The sequence below is a fragment of the Callorhinchus milii genome, unplaced genomic scaffold, assembly GCF_018977255.1.
Source record: "Callorhinchus milii isolate IMCB2004 unplaced genomic scaffold, IMCB_Cmil_1.0 Scaffold2, whole genome shotgun sequence".
In the NCBI taxonomy this organism is placed as follows: Eukaryota; Metazoa; Chordata; class Chondrichthyes; order Chimaeriformes; family Callorhinchidae; genus Callorhinchus; species Callorhinchus milii.
Genome location: NW_024704743.1, coordinates 11991967 through 12013423, shown reverse-complemented (window position 1 = coordinate 12013423; position 21457 = coordinate 11991967). Strand labels below are relative to the sequence as shown.

General features: G+C 46.9%; 1 protein-coding gene across 1 annotated transcript in view; it reads right to left on the bottom strand.

Annotated features, from left to right (window-relative positions):
• The window catches only part of LOC103189436 (histone-lysine N-methyltransferase 2C-like), a gene marked incomplete at its 3' end in the record, with an annotated part of 147116 nt that overhangs the window by 27858 nt on the left and 97801 nt on the right, over positions 1-21457 (bottom strand). The window contains exons 5-7 of the mRNA XM_007909832.2: positions 16028-16231; positions 8973-9106; positions 8386-8495 (exon numbers count right to left, since the gene is read on the bottom strand). Coding sequence (XP_007908023.2) covers positions 8386-8495; positions 8973-9106; positions 16028-16231 — 448 coding nt within the window. The remainder of the gene's footprint in view (positions 1-8385; positions 8496-8972; positions 9107-16027; positions 16232-21457) is intronic.

The following is a 21457-nucleotide window of genomic DNA, read 5'->3' as shown; positions in this document are numbered from 1 at the left end:
AAACCTTTTCTTAATACGATACATATTGTTATAGCGGGGTTCACATCAAAGCGCGTTCAGAACTGGGTGAACACCCGAGCTGGGGGCGACGTGATTGATGACTGAAATTGCGCTTTCTTCACAATTAAAGATGCAGGTCTTTATTCCTTGCACCTGATAAAGTGGCTTATCATGTCGCAAATTCTAAAAGCTCTTCACGGGAATTACTCTAAAGTGCAGCGACTGTGATATGGGACAATCAGGAGAAAGTCCCTTCACTTTTCAAGGTTTCCTGGAATCTTTGAACGTGCACCTGAATTAGGCTTCATAAGGCATTAAGGTCGCATAAGAAGGATAGAATCTCTGACAATGCAAGGCACCACCCCCTCTCCACCCACCCCCATCAAACACTGTACTGGAGTATCAGCCTAGTCCTGAGTTCAAAGATCCCGTCATGGCACTCGAACCTACAACCAGAGGATAGAGTGTTACCAACTGATCCAAGCTCACACCTAACCCCACAATACAATATACAAACATGTGACCTTCTGACCCAGGCTTAAACCATTATTTTGATAACTACTATTTCAGCTACGTTGATCATTCAACTCATTTAAAGCTCTGTAGTCCCTATCCTTTCTGTACGAGGCTGGGCCGACCTCGCCAGACTCCCAGTAACTCAGGGACTATCGAGAATCTTGTCCTGCATTTGAGCTGGACAAGCATCTCGCACCTCCCTCCCTGACCTGTTTTTACTCCATTCCTCTCCCCGATCCCTCTGCCAGGCTAATGCAGGCTTTCTGCATGTCACCCAAACCTCCACACCACCATAGTTGCTTGTGCCTTCAATCACTATGCCCCATATCTCTGGAACTCCCTGCCTCAGTCCCTCTGCCTCGCCCCCTCTTTATCGCTCTTTCAACCCCCACTTAAGACCTACATCTTTGATTGCGTCTGTAGTCACTTCCACCTCCCTCTTCTCCCCTACCCGGAAACCCCACCCCTAAGCAGTGCTCCCAGATGCTATTCTTCCTCCCTCAATCAACCAAGGCTGACCTCTCTCTACCACGCCAAAGGATGATGTTCCTCTGCCCCAGAGCTCTCCAAAAGCCTGGTTCCCCCCACCCCGTTCATCCACGCTAATGTTTTCTCCCTCTTCCCACCTCCAACCTGGCATATTTCATCCACCCCCATGCTGATGTTCCTCTTCTCCCGCCCCCACCCCCTCCACCACAATGATGTGTTCTCTCCCCCACCCCATGGGCTGCCCACTGCAATACTGACGTTCTCTTCCTTTTCCCTACCCCCTCCCATGTCTATATTGTAGTAATTAAATCCCAGCCACATTCACTGTGGTTCTGGCTAATGGATCACACCCTCACTTGGTGTAAATGCTGACATTTTGCACTTCCGTTAGCAGAGCTGGGCCCAAGGCACCAGATCCATTGAAAACCCAATGGGAGCTGAGTGAGAATCATAGAACCATAGAGCTATACAGCACAGAAGGAGGCCATTCAGCCCATCGTGTCTGTGCCGGTTCTTTGAAAACAGCTATCCAAATCAATCCCACTCCCCTGCTCTCTTGTCCTCCCCAAATAATTATCTACTTCTCTCTTAAAAGTTGTTATCGAATCAGTTTCCACCACCCTTTCAGCCAATCCAGAACTGAACACAGTCTCTAGCTGAGGCCTAACCAGTGTTTTATAAAGGTTCATCATAACTTCCTGGCTTTTGTATTCTCTGCCCCTATTTATAAAGTCTAGTATCCTGTATGCCTTTTTAACAGCTTTATCTACCTATCCTGCCACCTTCGAAGATGCTTATATGAACCCCCAGGTCTCTCTGTTCCTTCACCCCCTTTAAGATTCTACCATCAACTGATATTGGCTCTCCTCATTCTTCCGCCCAAAATGCATTACTTAGCATTTCTCCACATTAAACTTCATCTTTGATTGCGTCTGTAGTCACTTCCAATTCCCTCTGTCTACCCATTTTACCAGTCTGTCTATGTCCATTTGAAGTCTGCTACTACCCTCCTCACTGTTTACTACTTTTCCTAGCTTAGTATCATCTGCAAACCTGTATCTGAGGAACGAGTAGCTCCAGCCTCCCCTACACTACTGACCTTTCAGCTGCTGGGATGAGCGAATGAGGATGCCAGGACTGACCTTTTCTGCAGGCATCATCCATCAAAGCCTTCAAAAAAAAAACACTGACAGAGGAAACAAATGCACACCAGACGCTCAAGGCTGAGTCCAATCCAATAGATGCACAATTGTACCTCGGTTCCTAGATCCACAGCAGCCAGGCTGTGTCAGGACTGAAGATGTAAGCATCACCGGCTTGACACGGAGGAGAAGAGGGAAGGAGGGGGAAAGAGAGAGTGAGAGAGATAGAGAGAGAGAAATCGTTCTCTCTCCCCTCTTCTTCTGTGTCAAGCCAGTGATTTCTCTTTCTTTCTTCCTCCTCCTCCTTCTCTGCTCTTGACACAGGAGAAGGGGGGGGCGGGGAGAAAGAGAGAGATCTTGCATCACTGGCTTGACACAGGAGAAGAGAGGAGAGAGAGAGAAGAAAGAGGAGAGAAATCTTGCATCACTGACTTAACACAGAGAAGAGGGGAGAGAGAAAGAGAGAGAGAATATCTCAAAGTTAAAAACCCACTTGTTTTTTGCCTGAAGCTTTCTGTGGCAAAAATCACTTATTCTCAGAATTCACTGATACAACTGGACCAGCCAAACAACGATAACAAAAGTCCCCTAGCCGAGCACTGCTGAACGGTTCACCTCATTTCATCCGCTTTGCAAATTAACACACGTCCACAAAATAAACTTTTATTTAATAATAATAATAATCCTTGCATTTGATATAGCAGTTTTCATGACTTCTAGACGTTTCAAAGCGCTTCACAGAATAGACTGTAAAGTGAATTGACTGTATATTTGTGGGCGAAACGCGGCAGCCAATTGCGCACAACAGTGTCCCACAAACAGTCATGGATTGAATTGACCAATTTATTATTGTTTTTGTTCTTGAGGGATCATTATCAGGCGTCTGGAATAAGGAAACTTGCCCAAGATTTCACCCTGCCGGGAATCAAACCCAGGTCTCTCATTTGCAAAGCGAGTGCTGTAACCACTGAGCTACAGAACTCCAATTATTATTGACTTAAATTATTATTTAAAATAATAATAAACGTTGGCTAAAGAAAGATCTTGCTTTTTAAAAATACTATAGCGCCTCATTGCTTAGAAATGTCTCAAAGCTCTTCAGGTTACTACTGTCAAGGGTAGTGACTGATTTTGTGGACATAACGCAGCAGTTGTTTTCCCCCCGCACAGCAAGGTTCTAACAAACGGTCGATCATACAGTGAGTAAGTGGTCTATTCATCACGGGGTGAGGAGGGCAAATGTTGAACAGGATACCAGGACAGACTCCCTTCTCTTTTCAAATAGGGCCACTAGAATATTCATAAACGGAGGACGGGAACAGAGAAAAATGGAAAAACAAAAACAGGAGGAGGCCATTCAGCTCATCGAGCCTGTTTCACTACATTATTAGACCTTGGCATATGGTTTAACCCCATTGCTTTGTCCTTTTGAAATATCGCTTAATAACAACAACTTGCATTTATATAGCTCCCCTCACGCCACTTAACAGTGGCGGAGAATGACATTGGTCCAGGGGAGAGGGGGAGGTGACCGTAGGCATGGTTGAAGAGGAAAGTTTTCAGATGCTACCCGAAGATGGGGAAAGGAGCAAGGCGGAGGGATAGAGGAAGAGTGTCACAGAGTTTCGGGATGTAGTGGCTGAAAATGTTAATAATAATAATATCTCTACTACTGAATTATCCGTCCATCTCCCTATTGATTCCACTTCTACAGCTTACTGGGGCAGAGCATTGCACAACTTCACAACCTTCTGTGTGACGAAATATTTCCTGATCTCAGTTCTTACGTCTTAGCTCTGATTTTAATGCTATGTTCTCCTTGACTCTGAGGGATGAGTCATCCACTAATCAAAAGGAACTTTGGTTTTAACATCACATCCCAAAGATAGCATCTTCAACAATGCTCTCCTGTTACTCCACTGTAATCGAAAAGACTTGTGCACCCCGCTCAAGCTCCCTCTATTCTCACATTAAATGGCAACTGCGAAGAGGTCCTAGACTTCTTCGCCTTAAAGATTGAAAACATCCACTTGGCTGCTTCATCCTCTCCCCACACCACGTCCCCTTCTACACCACCCAGACCATCCACAGGGCCTTCTCCCTCCGCCACGGCTCCTGCCACTTGCCCCTCCTTACATTCCGTTGCCCCCATTTAACCCTCTTCCCTCTCAACCACAATCACCCAGATGAAGTTCCCCACCTGCTGCCTCGATCCCCTCCCAGCTGCTGGTCACTCAACTCCCCCTCCTCTTCTCCCTGCTGGCCGACACGGTCAACCAGTCTCTCTCCTCAGGATCTGTTCCACTCCCCCTGAAAACCGCTGTCATCACACCCCTCCTCAAAAAACCCATCCTCGATCTCTCACACTATCGTCCCATCTCCAACCTGCCCTTTCTTGACAAAGTCCTGGAACGCATTGTTGCAGGTCAACTTCGGTCACACCTCTCCATCCACTCCCTCCTCGAGCCCCTGCAGACTAGTATTCGCTCTGCCCACAGCATGAGACAGCGCTTGTCAAACAAATGATGTCCTCACTATCTGTGACCAGGGCTCCCTCTGCCTTCTTTCCTCCTGGATCTCTCTGCCGCGTTCAATACAGTCGACCATGCCTCCTCCACCACCTTTCCTCCCTCATCTACCTTAGTGGGACCGCACTCACATGGTTCGAGTGCTACTTAACCAACTACCTCCATTTCATCTTAGAAAATGGTTTCTCCTCCCGCCCCCTCCCGGTCACCTGCGGGGTATCCCAAGGCTCCATCCTTGGCTCTCTTTTCCTCATCTATATGCTCCCTCTGGGCGATGCCATCCGCAGACACGGGGTAAACTTCCACGTTTGCCGATCGCACACAAATCTACTTTGCTTCCTCCAATACCAACTCCAGGTCCACCGATGTTCTATCAGCTTGTCTGGCAGACATCAAGGCCTGAATGAGTGCAAACTTCCTGCAGCTGAACGTGGATAAGACGGAAGCCATTTCCCTTGGCTCTCGTCAATATCTTCACTCCTGCGGATCAGAACTCCTCAATCTCCCTGGGCTCTCCCTCAGACTCACCAAACCAGTGCGCAATCCAGGCGCACTGGCCTTCCTTCCTCACGTCCGGTCCCTGACCGGGATCGCCTTCTTCCACCTTCGCCACATTGCCCACCTCCAACCATACCTTACCCCAAATGCAACTGAAACTCTCGTGCATGCGTTTGTCACCTCCCGCTTGGATTACTCAAATGCTCTCCTCGCTGGTCTCCCCAGCTCCACTATTCAAAAGATCCAGTTCAGTCAGAACTCTGTCACCCACATACTGACCCAGACCAAACTCCGTTTCCACATCTCACCAGTTCTGGCCCAGGCTCCACTGGCTCCCCATCACCAAATGGATCGACTTCAAGATCCTCACACTCGTGTTCAAATCCCTTCACTCTTTGGCACCTCCCTACCTCTCTGACCTTCTCACTTCCCAACCCACCACTTGGCACTTCCGCTCAATTGGTACCAGCCTCCTGCTGTCCCTCGCACCCTCCACTCCACCGTTGGAGGTCGCACTTTCAGCTACTATGCCCTGAAACTCTGGAACATTCTCCCTCAATCCTTCGTCTTGCCCCCTCTCTCCGCTTTTTCAAGACCCATCTGAAAATCTTCCTTTTCGACCGTGCTTATGGTCACCTCCCCATCCCGCTTCTGGCTCGGAGTCAAGCTCCGCCACTGTTAAGCGCTCTAAGATGCTACCCTGCGTGGAGAGCGCTATATACGTGCAAGTTGTTGTTGACCCACAACCAGCCATGATTTGAATGACCAATTTTATCCGGAGGGTTCTTGACCAGGACACCAGGAGAGAGAAACAGCCTTCTCCTATCCATTAGCTCCATGACACCTCTAATGTCCACCCTCAGGAAGACGGGACCTTAGTTTAATGTCTCATCAGAAGAATGGCACATCTGACAATGACACTTCCCCCCCGCCCCACTTCAGTACTTGGACCGTCAGCCTTGACCAGGGAGTGTCCAACTGATCTCATCCAGGACCATTCCCTCCATAACCCGGAAAAATATTGTCACAAAAGTATTGTGTCCCGGCCCGCGGATGTCTATCAAATAGAGCATCCAGCCCTCAGCAGCCAAAAAGGTTGCAGCATCCTGGCCTAGACTATGAGCTTAATGTCCCTACAGAAGGCTTGAAACCACAACCTTTTGACTTGAGAGGCGAATGTGCTACCAAACTGAGCCAGACTGACACACCATTTATAAAAACCTTTCGTAGAAACTCATTTGTAGCAGTAAACAGCAACTGAGAGATTCAACTCCTGTTTATCACTTTAAGAAAAATGCTTGTTGGAAATATAATTTTTTAATTTTTTTTAAAAGTCACTAGTCGTGATATGTAACTGTGTTTTCTGTCTGGTAGTCAGCAAGAGTGAGTGAGTGAGTGAGTAGATAATCTTTGCATTTGACACAACGCCTTTCACATCAGGAGGATGTTTCAAAGTTCTTTGCAGGATTCACTGTAAAGTGCAGTGACTATACTTTTTGTTGGTGAAAGTGTACAGGTTTTAAAGAAAACTTGCTTTCTCACCAACTCAACTACCCCTCCACACTTGGGATCCTACTCTGTCTTCATACAATCCTATGAGATATTCTCCATTCATAAAAAAATGGTTATATCTCTCCCCTTTCTCTCTATCGTTGACTTTTATTTTACTCTCCCACAATGTAGTTCCACATAGCCTGGGGCCTTGATGCAAGATTGATTCAGATCAACAAAACCCTTTGGTCTATCTTATCTCATCCTTCCAGAATACCCTCCCTACCGTCTTCATTGTCACAGCATCAAGCTACTTGTTAAATGAGTGTCAGTGTCCAGGCCTCAACTACCCTTCCTGTTGCAAACATTAATTACCCTCAGTGAAAAGAAAAACATTCTGGTGTCTGTCCTGAAATTGGCCTTTGGAACTCTAAACCTACGTTTCTTGTTATACTATCTTGGTGTTTTCGGGTTTACTTTTTCAATCCCATTGAAAATGTTATAGACCTCTATAAGGTCCCACCTGAGACTTCATCTCTTAAGACTGAAGAGCCCTGGCTTGTCTAATTGTTGTTCATAGCCTGGGCCAATAGAAAAGTGCAGAAATATTCGTCCAAAGTTGCAGGGAGAGTTGAACATTTTGCAGGAAATTGCGGTGACATTTTTGACAAATTTTGCAGAAAATGGCAGGGAGTTGATTGGTGCTATTGAGGTACATTTTACTGTCAACCTACATTTTTTTACTTTATTGATAAAAACTAAACATGAGGAAATAACACATTGTTGCAAAAAAAATGAATTGCTTGTTTAACAAAAACTGGGTGGCCTTTTTTTTGTGGGGGGAGGTAGGGACACCAACGAGGCTACAGGAGTTCTCAGGGCCCAGCACTGCATACAAACCCAGAGATAGAGAGAGAGATACACACTCACAAACACACAGGCACACCCACAAACACACATACAAGAGGGAAACACAGACACTCACAGAGAGAGAGAGACACACACAGACACTCACAAATGCATATAGAGACATACACACAGACAATCATTCACACACAAACACACAAAGAGATACACAGTCAATCACAACAGTAGGGTCTCCGAGTGAAGCCAATTTGCCGCTTGCCTGTCCTGAGCTGCCCCGGCCACAGTGACGTCAGGTAAACAGCCAGGAGGCCCGCGGGCCAGAAGCTACATTTACAGTGGGTTTGTAGCGGATGAGTTGTTTGTGGTGGATTCTGTGGAGAAAGTGCAGCCACACTTTTCTATTGGACCAGCTCATAGCTCATTCTTCTAACACTGGGGATCATCGTCATTGCTCTCCTCTGCATGTCCCTCTTATGTCGCAATGACCAGAAATGCACACAGTAGTCTAGGTGTGGCCTGACTATGACTGGAAGATAGCGACACTACTGGCAAAAGAAAAGGGAGTTTTTCCCAGTGTCCTGGACAACAATCTGCCCCTCACCCCACCTCTCCCACCCCGCCCCACGCGAGAGAGAGAGAGAGAAAAATAACTTCATGGTTGTTTGTGGGGTATTATTGTGGTTAATTTGGCTGCTGCGGCACTCATACCTACAGATAACAGTCTTCACACTTTGCAGAAGACTCTAATGAGACATTGACGGGATAAGGTGTTATATTGAATGCAAGGATCATTATTATTGTTGTACAGAATCGCTCATCATCACCAGCACTGCGACCCTTTGGTTTGAACTCACCTCTGTAATCCCTGAGACCACAGCTTTATCCACGTTCACCAGTGACTGCTCCTTTGTCTGGAAAACCCCCGTTGACCAGGCCGCACAGCAGTGATGAGCCCAACAGTGACCTGCGGAACCAAAGTCAATTGTCAGCACAAGAAGGTCATTTTTTTTATTAATCTGAACTGGTAATATTTCAGTTTGTTAAAGGGCTTGCCATGGATTGCCTGAAATTTCTCATGACTTGCCCGACCCACCATTGGCGGTCGGGCCTTTGGCTTAGGTGCCCCCCACCCTCTGTAACTCCAGCCTGGAGCCCCTCTGCCTTGCTTTCTCCTTTGGTTGTTTTAAGGCTTGTCTCAAAGCCTTCCTGTTTGACCATGCCTTCGATCTCCTTTCACCTCCACCAACAACCCCCCCAGCCGCCCCCCACCCCCCACCTTTCTCGACACCAATCCCCTGATCGAGTGTAAACCCTTCACTATCCAACGCCTTGGAACATCCTCACGATGTGAAAGGCGCAATATAAATGCAATTTGTTGTTGTGTTCTTTTTTTAAGCTACATTCAGGGCATCTTAACAAAGACACCAAACACTCGCCACACCTGAAGGTTCGAATAAGGCCTGGACACTGATGTCATCGGGAAATCCCACTTGACTGAGTTCGTCCCAGTATCTGCTGGTCTGTTCTTCCAAGTCCCCGGGTATGGACGGCGAGGCTGCAGTGTGGCATGGCGACCTGGTGCAGAGGGTTAAAAGATTAGGACCACTCCAACACATCGCTTGGTTCAATGATAATAAAATATTAATCCTTGTATTTGATACAATGGCTATCACATCGTTGTGCCGTCTCAAAGCACTGCACAGTATATACTGTAAAGTGAATCGACTACCATTTTAAACCTGGCCTTCCTGGCCAAAGCCCTGGAACGCATTGTTGCAAATCAACTTTGTTCACACCTCGCCCTCCATTCCCTACCCGAACCCCTCCAGTCTGGTTTCCGCCCTGTCCACAACACAGACAGCGCTAGTCAAAGTAACAAATTACATCCTTTCTCTGTGGTCAGGGCTCCCTCTGCCTCCTCATCTTCCTGTACCTTGCCACTGCAGTCGACAGTCGACCACGCAATTCTTCACCACCTCTCCTTCCTCATCCACCTTAGTGGGGCCGCACTCGCATGATTTACTTAATCAACTGCCAGCACTTTTTTTCAGGAATTTTTTTTTGTTTTCGCCCCCGCCTAGTCACCTGCAGTATACCCCAAGGCTCTTTGCCCCCTTCTTTTCCTCATCTACATGCTCCCTCTCGGCGTTGTCATCGCATCCTTCAACATGTCATACTTCAACATGTATGCGGATGATATCCAAATCTACTTCTCCCCCTCCAGCTGCGACTCCCAGTCCACTGATGTCCTGTCAGCTTGTTTGACGGACATCAAACCCTGGATGAGCGCATATTTCCTGCAGCTAAAGGTTGGCAAGACGGAAACATTACTCTTTGGCTCCTGTCAACGTCTTCTCTCCTGTGGGTCTGAACTCCTCAATCTCCTCGGGCTCTCCCTCAGACTTGCATATTGTGTGGGTGAAACGTGGCAGCCAATTGTGCACAGCAATGTCCAGAAACAGATAATCAAATTATCATTTATTTAATTATTTATTTAGAAGGGATTATTCCCCCTGGATAATGATCCGCCAATCGACTAACAATCAGATTCCTACTTACTGCTAGGTAAACAGAAGTGTGTGGAATAAGGAAACTTGCCTAAGGTTTTCCTCTGCCAGGGAGTTGAACCCGGGTCCTCTCGCTAACAAGGCGAGTGCTCTAACCAATTCGGTACAGGACTCCACTGCGATTTCATTGACAGTCACGCGCAGTGAAACCCCAATATTCTACATACCCCAAAATAAATGGACTTGTTGGCCCTATTGACATAGTTACATAGAGTTACATTGAGTGCTATGGTACGGAAATATGCCATTTGGCCCAACTAGTGCCTGCTGGCGTTTATACTCCACTCAAGCCCTCAGTCTTCCTTTTCCCTTCTCCTGTACCCTTCAATTTCCTTGTCCCTCATTTATGCATCAAATTTCCTCTTAAATGTATTGATTAGTTTTGCTTCAATCAGAGCCTGGCTCAATGGGAAGCACGCTCCCCTCCGAGGCAGAAGGTTGTGGATTCAAGCCACACGTGGGGACTTTTAGCTCAAAGTCTAGGTCAACACTGGGGAAGTACTTCAATGTCAAGCAGATCCATTCTTCACAGACGTTGAACTGAGGTCCTGACTGGGTCTGGATGCTAGGTGGATGCTAAAGATCCCACGGTACTATTCGAAAAGAGAACAGTTTCTCTCGGTGTCCTGGCCTGGTTAATATTGATCATTCTTTCATAGCTGTTTGTGGGACATTGCCAAATGTAAATTGGTTGCCACGTTCACCTACAAACACACAGTTACTACGCTTCACGATGATGTGATAAAGCACTACGATCTAATTAAATGGCGGAACAGACTCGAAGGGCTGAACGGCCTCCTCCTGTTCCTATGTTATGTCAAACATAAGGATTATTATATTATTAACTTCTGCTAGTGAGTTCCACATTCTCACCACCCTCTGTGTGAAGAAGATCCTCCTAATCCCCTTATTCAATCTATTGCTGGCTATCTTATATTTATACCCTCCAGTTTTGGACTCAACAGCGCCACATCAACGTTGAATTCTTTCCATAATCTTACACACCTCGATCAGGTCTCTCATTCATCTCAACTCTAGAGAGATCTTCAGTGCCAAAATGGTAGCTAAAATGGCCTCTGTCACTTCCTGTATACTGTGCAGCAAAAAGTAATGTTGAATGTGACCTAATTCCTCCCCCCCCCAGTCCAAAGTCAGCTATTTTGGTTTCCTGCGCACTAAATGATGACCGACTTCTGAGTCATCAGCTCGCTACCGGCATCACTTCTCGCCGGAAGTGATGTCATTGGCAACCTGATGACCCAAAGCTGTGCACATCCAAGCTGCCATATTGAAGCACTGATGGAGTCAGTTGTCTTTCTGTGAACATTTGCAATAAATAAGGAAGCATTGACCAGCGATCGCATCGCGTTATAGCACTGGTTATTATTTTATAAACCCCACACTTGCATTTCATAACAGGACTTGACTGTATTGGCAACAGCAGGAAGCCGGTCAGTCCATCAACCTTGCTCTCACCATTTATCATAAGAGGATTATTTATTAATTATTTAATTGTGAAGGGCTTTGAGACGTCATCCTAACGTGCAGTGGTGCTATATCAAATGTAAGGATTATTTTTTATCTCCCATTTAAGCCCCTCTATCAATTTTGCAATGAATTTAGAAATAGCATTTTGGACTGATGTGGGAGTCAGCAACCTTCTGGAAATCTGCAACTGTCTGCCACAACTTGAGACGAGATCTATAAATTCGTTCAAAAGAGTTAATAATAATAAATAATAATTCTCACATTTGATACAGCAGGCGGACTTCTCACAGCACTTTAGTGACTGTGTAATTGTAAGTGAATGGGTCAGCCAATTTGCATGCAGCAATGTCCCACAAACAGCCATGGAGGGAATGACCAATTTTATTTTATTTGGGGGATTATTTACTGGGACACAAGGAAAAATTCCTTTCTCTTTTTCAACTAGGGCCATGAGATCATTAACATCCAACATGAGGCAGACAGGACCTCAGTCTAACATTTCATCCCGAAGGATGGTACCTCAGACAATTTGGACTGTATGAAATAGAGGTAGCGTGAGAAAGTGGGATTAGATGAGGTGGATTATGTGGAGAATATCACAAAGGGCCTGGTTAGCGTGAGTCACACATACTCTCTTTAGGTCACCAGTTCTAATGCCTCGCAAAAAACAATATTTTGCATTTATATAAGGCCCTTCACACAGCATAGAGTCTCAGAGCGCTTAAAGCTCACATTTAACCCCTCAGGGAACGTCACAAACTAGATCTAAGTTTGGAAACCACATGTAAAACCATTAGATTCTGTCATTAACCCTTCTTTCTTTGTTGGCTGCCCCCACCCTTCCGCTCTTGGCTCAGTCGATAGCACTCCCACCTCCAGGTCAAAAGATTGCTGGTCTGACCCCCACATCAGGTCTTTGGGTTCACAGTCTTGGCTGATACTGTAACACAGTGCTGAGAGTGGGGGAGCGCTGCCTTGTCAGCGCACAGTGTTGTCCTAGGCGGACACAAAGTCCTTGTCTGTCCCTGTACAGAAGGATGTTGAAGATTATAATAATCCTTGCATTTGATCTAGCACCTTATGACATCTTCGAGATGTCTTAAAGCACTTCAGAATAAACTGTGAAGTGAATTGACTGTATATTTTGTGAGCAAAACGCGGCAGCCAATTGTGCACAGTAGTGTCCCACAAACAGTCGTGGATTGAGTGACCAAATTATTATTTTTTATATATTGAAGGGACTATTACCCCCGGAAAAGCGATCCGCCAATCAACTAACAATTGGGTTAAGAACATAAGAATTAGGAGCAGGAGTAGGCCATTCGGCCCCTCGAGCCTGCCCCGCCATTCGATAAGATCATGGCTGATCTTCTCACCTAACTCTGATTACCTGCCCTATCCCCATATCCCCTAATCCCTCTGTTTTTTAAAAATCTATCAGTCTCAGCCTTGAAGATGTTCAAGGATTGAACATCTACAGCTTTTTGGGGCAGTGAATGCCATAAATTCACTATCCTCTGAGTGAAGAAATGTTTCCTCCACCCTGTTCTAAAAGGCTGACCCTTAATTTTAAGACTGTGACCCCGGTTATAGATTCTCCTACCAGGGGAAACAGTCCCTCAGTGTCTACTTTATCAGCCCTTTAAGAATGTTATATGTTTCAATAAGATAAGAGTTCAATTAGGGTTCCTTCTTACTGCTAGGTAAACAGAGGCTTGTGGAGTAAGGAAACTTGCCTAACGTTTCGCTCTGCTGGGAATCAAGTTCAGGTCCTCCCACTTGTGAGGCAAATGCTCTAACCACTAAGCTACAGGACTCCAAGATCACATGACAGTATTAGAAAAGAGAAGGAGACTTCTACCAGCATCCTGGCCAACAATCCTACAGACAAATCAGTCATTCAGCCTCATGACTGCTTGTGTGAAACTTTGCTGTGCGCAAAATAGCTGATGCTTTTGCCAACAAAAGCAGTTACTACACTGGGCAGCAAAATTACAGTGAAAGGTTTTGAGACGCTTCGCTGAGGCGCGCGAGAAAAAAAACGTAAGGTTTCTTTTTGCTGCCTTTCACTCCAGCTCCTTATTAGCATTGATAAACCAGGGACAGCTGGCAGCAGACCAGATTCCCGCAGCAGAGAAAACAAAGCTTTGCCCTTGGACAAACTCCAATTTGGCTCCCGGTGAGGATGACATCATTCACATTTCAACATCACTGAGAACTCATGCACAGGATGTCATAGTCAGCAAACACAGTGCATTTCCGTGCTAAAATATACCATACGCTGGTTAGAGGGATGTTCCAAAGGTACACAAAGGACTTGTTGATTCTGCACCAAAAGAAGGAAAATCAGACATATACTAACTCACCTTTCAATCTATCACAACTGACAGATTGTTTGCTGCCTGTCTTTCATTTACCCAGTTTACTAAAGTGTAACTGCAGTCACATTGAATTGTCTAGGTTCAGCCTGGGTCAGGGGCCTTCCCCACCACCGTTCTCAAGCCCCACTTCAAGACTTTGAGCTCAGTGTAGGTGACCCCCTCCCTCACCTCCTTCAAGGCCCGTCTCATGACCTTTCTTTCGACTGTGCCTTCGGTCAATTTCGGTCAATTTCGGTCAATGGAGTTGAGGAACCAACTCGGTTGCAAACCCTCATAGACCAGCGCTTTGGGATGTTTTCCTGACGTGAAAGGTGCTATAAAAATGCAATTTGTTGTTGTTGTTGACACTCCAGTGCAGGACTGAGGGAGTGCTGCTTTGTCAGTCTATAATATAAGGCAAGTCTGGACTGATATTTTCTCCACATCAACCACCTGAATCTAATCATCCCCAATACCCCTTAATATCCTCGTCTGTCACTTTTTTGTAAACTCAAAGCTTTGGACATTAAATAAGAGCATAGAAATCTTCAGGACTGAAATAGTGTGACTGTATCACTGCTTCCACTTTTACCAAGTATTTTATTTTTAATCCCATTTTTCAGCTCTTTCCCCAAATTCCTTTTTTTAACTGCTCAGGTGCTTATCCTGTTTCCCTTTCAAATGATTCTATTGTTCCAGCCTCAATATTATTACAGTATTATTACTGTAGTAATAATTATGTCATTTGATATAGGGACTTATCTCAAAGCGCTTAACAGGATTTACTATAAAGTGGAGTGACTATTTTGCAGGTGAACGGAGCAGCCAATTTGCGGGCAGCAACAGCTAAAGTCTTGTATCTAAAGTCACTATTTTAATTGTAAATGGGATTGTGGGTAACTTGGCAACACAGATATGGTAAACATTATCCCAGTCTGATTAGTCTCTGTAAACAATAAACATCATCCAGGTTTGCTGAAAGCTTCAGGGATAACAATGTGTGAACAATGGGAGACCAAGTAACAACAACTAATTACATTTATATGGCGCCTTTCATGATGAAAGGATGTCCCAAGGTACTGGCCAGTTAAGAGCTTGCACCAGAGCTAAGGGTTAGAATCAAGAGAGTCGTAGGGTAGGGTGTGGGGTTAGGAGTGGGGCCGAAGGCATTGTCAAAGAGGAAGGTCTTGAAACGGGGCTTGAAAGAGGTGAGTCGTAGGGATTCGGGAATGGAATTCCAGAGGGTGGGGGCAGAAAAGCTGAATGGTGGGATGGGCAGAGCGGGGCACATGGAGCAGACCAGTGCCCGCCAAGTGGAGGGAACGGACAGGTTGGTATGGTGTCAAAAGGAGGTCACAGAAGTAGGGAAGAGCATGACTGTGGAGGGCTTTAAAAGTGAAGTATTTGGAGCTCAGGGTTGGAGTTGAGGAACCAAGATCACAGATCGCCACCAATGCTACAACCCCGATACCCCTTCAATCGATTTTGATCGAGCCAAAATGAATTTCAATTTTTTAAATCCTTCTCATATTTCTACAGTAGGCCTTCCAAACTGTTATTGGGTTCCAATTAACATTTGTGAACTTCAATCACGTTCTCTTGCAGTCTTCTCTATTAGAGGCCTCTATTATTCTCTTGCCTGGTCTTTCCTGTATTCCCCGACCAGCCCCACACCACCACCAGAGCATCTCAAATAACAGATATATTATGATCATTCTAATCTGGTTGCTCCATTGACCTGTGCAATCGCCAATGCAGCACTTAGTCGGTGCCGAAGATTCAATCCAAAGAATCTTTGAATGACGCTGGTCACTTCTCAAACTCATCATTTTTTTTATTGATTGATATTATTCTGAATAATCAGGCTCTTGCCAACCTGTGCCGAATACTTTCTGGAATTGGGTAAGCAGGATGCGTCCCTCCAGGGAGAGAGTGTGCATTCCATTCCAATAAACATCTCTGGAATTTCCATGTGTAGGTGTGATGCATGGAATTCTCAGCTTGGTTTGGATACTCTTAAGCACGGTGATGGGTTTCCCCATGGTCAGACATCTGGCTGACCACCCAGAAAAAATACTCACTTTCTCTGCCGCCTTCGTGAGATGGAATGCTGTTTGGGGCTCTTGTCGTTCCCGGCCTCTGGGCTGTAAGCGCCATCTCTCTTGGCTTGAGGCTGGCTCTTTCTCAGTACCATGAAACCCGGAGTTGGGTCAAAGCGCTTCAACTCGCCCTGTCCCAGGGAGCTGCGCTCTCCACAGTAGCACAAGGCACAGAGTTGCTCACTGCTGAAAGAGAGAACAAATTACGATTGTATAGCGCCTTTCACACCAGGAAGACGTCCTAAGGCGCTTCACAGGATTTTTACTATAAAGTGTAGTGACTTGTGTATTTTGTTCGGCGAATAGGGCAGCCAATTTAGCAAACAACAATGTCCTCCAGACAGCCATGGAGTGAATGGCCAATTTTTTTCTTGTCAATCTTTATCTGATTGTCGGCCAGGTCACTTGGAAAAACTTCCTACTCTTTCCCAACTTTAAATGATAACTTTGAAGTTCACCTAAAAAGGCACTGATGGGATCTTGGTTTAATGCCTCATCCAAAGTATTACACCTCCGACAATGTGGCTCAGCCCCCCCAGCACCGCATTGGAGTGTCAGCCTAAACTGTGAGTTCAAAGTCCCCATGTAGCTTGAAAACACAACCTTCTGATTCAGAAGTGAGATTATGGCTACCTGATCCATGCTGACACCTCATCAGGGTTCAGGTCAAAACATCTCAATGGGTTACTTTGAAGTGTAGTTAGTGGCTACTGTGATGTAGTAACCACAGCGGTTAATCTACGCCAGCAAAGCCCCACAATTTGTGAGACGAGTGACAATATTAATAACATCTCGGTGAATTTAGACGAGGAAGGAAATATCATCTTGATCCTGGAGACTTTGCATTAAAATATCTTTCTTTCCATGTGGACATCAATTCTTAGGAACATAGAGAACATTGGCAAACAGGATCAGGAGGAGGCCATTCAGCCCATTGAGCCTGTTCCACCAGGACATTAAAAGATCTTCACAGATCTTTTTTGTCTATCCTTTATCTGATTGTTGGCCAGGTCACTGGAAGAAAGATCTTGACAGATCTTTTAATCCCAATGCCCTGCCCTTTCTAAATATCCCTTAATATCTCAACTACCTAAATGTGTGTGTCTCTATCTCTGACAGGCAAAGCTCTCTGCCGACCAAACCAGAGAATTTAAACGCCCTCACACGCACACCATTTCAAGATCAATTTCTCTTCCTCCCCTCTGGGGATGCTGAACATCTTAAGACCTCTTGGACTCCAAACTCCTTGACCCCCAAAACATGAAGAGCGATGTGGGGAGAAGGGGGAAAAGAGTTTTGTTTTGACTGAAACCCGCAGCCTGTTACAACAACAACAACAACAAGATTCCATTTATTGAGCGCCTTTCACGTCGGGAGGACGTCCCAAGGCGCTGTACAGTTGGGTCAGGACCCGAGTAAGGGGGAAATGGTCAGGGTGAGGGGAGGAAAGGGAGGGAGCGAGGAGGGGGTAGAGAATCGAGAGGGGAGCTGAAGGCACGGTCAAAGAGAAAGGTCTTGAGACCGGGCTTGAAGGAGGAAAGGGAGGAGGCGGCGAAGGCACTGGGGGATAGAGTTCCAGAGCCTCGGGGCTGAGAGGCTGAAGGCCTGGCCACCGATGGTAGGGCGGTTGGGGCGGGGGATGTGGAGCAGACCGGAGCCGGAGGAACGGAGGGTACGGGCGGGTAGGTAGGGGGATAGTAGGTCGGAGAGGTAGGAGGGAGCAAGGCCGTGAATGGCCTTGTAGGTGAGGGTGAGGATCTTGAATTCGATCCTCTGGGGGATGGGGAGCCAGTGGAGGCGAGCGAGGATGGGAGTGATGTGGTCGCGAAGCCTGGTGCGGGACAGTACACGAGCTGCAGAGTTCTGAATGACCTGCAGCTTGTGGAGGGAGGTGGCGGGAAGGCCGGCGAGGAGAGAGTTCCCATAGTCCAGCCTTGAGGTGACAAGGCGTGGACCAGAGTTTCAGCCGCGTGAGGGGTGAGGTAGTGCCGTAGTCTGGCGATGTTCTGGAGGTGGTGGAAGGCGGTGCCAGTTGTGGCACAGATATGAGGGAGAAAGGACAGCTCAGGGTCGAACAGAACCCCGAGGTTCCTGATTGGCTTTGAGAGGTGGAGAGTGCAGCGTTGGATGCTGATGCTGTCAGCGCCTGAGGTGCGGAGGCGCTGACGTGAGCCAATCAGGAGGGCCTCAGTTTTGCGCACGTTGAGCTGGAGAAAGTTATCTCTCGTCCAGGACTCGATGTCGGACAGGCAGCTGTCAGGACATCGGTGGTCGTGGAGTTGAGGGTAGAGGAGGAAAGGTAGAGTTGGGTGTCATCCGCATACATGTGGAAGTTAACCCCATGTCTGCGGATGATGTCACCACAGGGGGAGCATATAGAGGGTGAAGAGGAGGGGACCGAGGACAGAGCCCTGAGGGACACCGCACGAGACAGTGCGGGGGCCGGAGGAAAAACCATTTGTGGAGACAAAGTGAAGACGGTGGGAGAGGTACGACCTAAACCACTCAAGGACAGGGCCTTGAAGGTTTAGGTGGGAGGACAAGCGGTGGAGGAGGATAGCATGGTCGACCGTATCGAATGCTGCCGATAGGTCGAGGAGGACGAGGAGGCAGAGGGAGCCCTGGTCACAGATGGTCAGGATGTCATTGGTGACCTTGACCAGGGCAGTTTCTGTGCTATGGGCAGCACGGAAACCCGATTGAAGGGGTTCGAATAGTGAATGGTTGGAGAGGAAAGAGCGCAGCTGGGAGGCGACAACTCGTTCCAGGACCTTGGATAGGAAGGGGAGGTTGGAGATGGGCCGGTAGCTTGATAGCTGCGACGCATCAAGGGAGGGTTTTTTTAAGGTGGGAGTGATGGTGGCAGTTTTTAAGGGAATGGGAATAGAGCCAGAGGAGAGGGACAGGTTGACGATGTCTGTGATATGTGGGGCAAGGAGGTGGAGCTGGGAGATAAGGAGTGGAGTGGGGATGGGGTCAAGGGAGCAGGTGGTAGGTTTCAGGGAGAGGATGAGTTTGGTGACAGAGGATGGGGAAACGGGTACGAAGGTGTGTAGGGGAGGATGGGTAGGAGTCGGAGTGTGGGAGGGAAGGGGTGGGTGGTGGGTGGATGTTGGAGGGGAAGTGACCGCGGAGCGGATTCCCTTGATCTTGGATTCAAGGAAATCCAGCATCTCCTCGCAGTGAAGGTTGGAGGAGATGACCTGCGCGGGGTGGCGGGGGGGACGGAGGAGTTGGGATGTGGTAGAGAACAGTAGCCTGGGGTTGTCCTTCGCCTCCAGGATTATCCTGGAGTAGAAGGACGATTTGGCCGAGGCTAGAGTGGAGCGGTAGATTTTGAGGAGGTCCAGCCAGATTTGTCGGTGGACCGTTAGGCCAGATTTGACCCAGGTGCGTTCAGCGGCCCGCACCTGGCTTTTCAGTGAGCGGAGGTGGGTGGTGAACCAGGGGGAGGAGCGAGAGTAGGAGACAGTACGGGAGGTGATAGGGGCAAGAGTGTCAAGTGTGGAGGAGAGATTGTTGTGGAGGAGGGTGAGAGCAGAAGAGGGGTCGGTGAGGGTTGAAGGCCAGAGGGAGAGGAGTTCAGCGGACTCCAAGGCAGCGGTTAGGGATTGAGGGGGTAACTTCTTCCAAGGGCGGTAGAAGATGGTGGTAGGTCTGGTGGAGGTGGGGAGGGGGGTGGAGGTGGTGAAGGAGATGAAGTGGTGGTCGGAAATGGCCTTATCGGTGATGGTGACATCCGAGACACTGAGGCCCCGGGTGATCACCAAGTCGAGTGGGTGGCCGTGACTGGGGGAGTTGATGTGAAGGGAGAGATTGAGCGAGGAGAGCAGGGAAGAGAAGCTCTTATTTGGAGGCAAATAAGATCAGTTACCATCAGTGCACATCTCCTCTTTTTCAATTGATGCAGTTTGGATTTCAATATATTTATACACCTTTATACATTGTTTTGTGCATTCCAAATTACTGGCCATTAGCTGCCAACTCTGACATTCTGCCTGTTGAGGTGAATGTTAAAGATCCCACGACAAACTTTGAAAAAAGAAGGGAGTTTCTCCCCGGTGTCCTGACCGATCAACATTCCAAATAAAAATCTGATTGTTCACTTCATGGCTGTTTTTGGACATTGCTTTGTGCCCATTGACTGCCGCGTTCACCTACAAAATACACAGTCACTACACTTCACAGAAGATCATGTGAAGTACTTTGAGACGTGGAACACTGTTATGGACAAATAAGCTGCCATTTTGCCTCCAAATAAGAGCTACACTTGGCAGCTATTCCCTTCGCATTGTTAAAGGGGCTTTATGGCCTGTATGGGCTGTAAGTATATATATCAAATGTTATTATTTATTTATAACTATTGTAGCCCTTCACGTCCACTACATTCCATGGTCCTGCAGTCTCCACTCAGAACCCATCTGCCTAAAGATAGATGATAATAATACTCACATTTATTATAATAATATTCCTTAAATTTGGTGTAGCGCCTTTCATGATATGAGGATGTCTCAAAGCGCTCCACAGGATTTACAGTAAAGTGGAGTGACTGTGTCTTTTCTGAGCAAACGCTGCAACCAATTTTTGCACAGCAGTGTCCCACAAACAGTCATGAAGTGAACGATCAATTCGCTTTATCATGTTGTCGAAACAACAACAGAGTTTTTCATGTAAGATAATGATTCAGAGCGGATCACAATGAAGGGATTGGATGTCAGGCAAGCCAGGGGCTGGGGAGAAAGAAGTGGGAGGTGACCATAGGCGCAGTCGAAGGTTTTAACACTGGAATTAAAGACAGAGGTGAAACAGAGGGAGTTCCAGATTTTTTGGGGTAAAGTTGAAGGCTCGGCCACTGATGGTGGGGTACACGCAGCAGGCCTGAGTTAGACAACTCGGCGGGGGGGGGGGGGGGGGTGAGCAGAGAAGTAGGATAACAGGAGAAACACCACAAGTGCTTCAAAAGATTTTTACTGCTAAGTGGACCGACTGTATTTGTAATTGAACCCATTGGAAACAGCACTCTAATGCCAATATAAAAATAATAAAGGAATGTTCACAAACAGTTATGAAGCACTCCAGAATGCTGAGGATTTTTGGTCAGGTCACCAGGAGAAACTTCCATCTCTTTTAAAGAACAACTTGTGTTGATACAGCACCCTTCCCATAGGATAGTGTCTCAGAGCGCTGCACATTGGCAGAGTTGGAAGGTGAGCAAAGGAGAAAGGTTTCTAGAGACTAAAATGGGAGCGGCGGGGGCAAAGAGGAGGGAGTTTTGAATGGGGGGAGGAACAGGAGGGTAACAAACATCAGCAGAATGAGATAATCAACATTTAAACTTAGAATAATATTTAAGAGAGGCAAAAAAGATTTGAACCAATTTGTCTCTCTTTATCCCCCAGGAAATTGAATGAA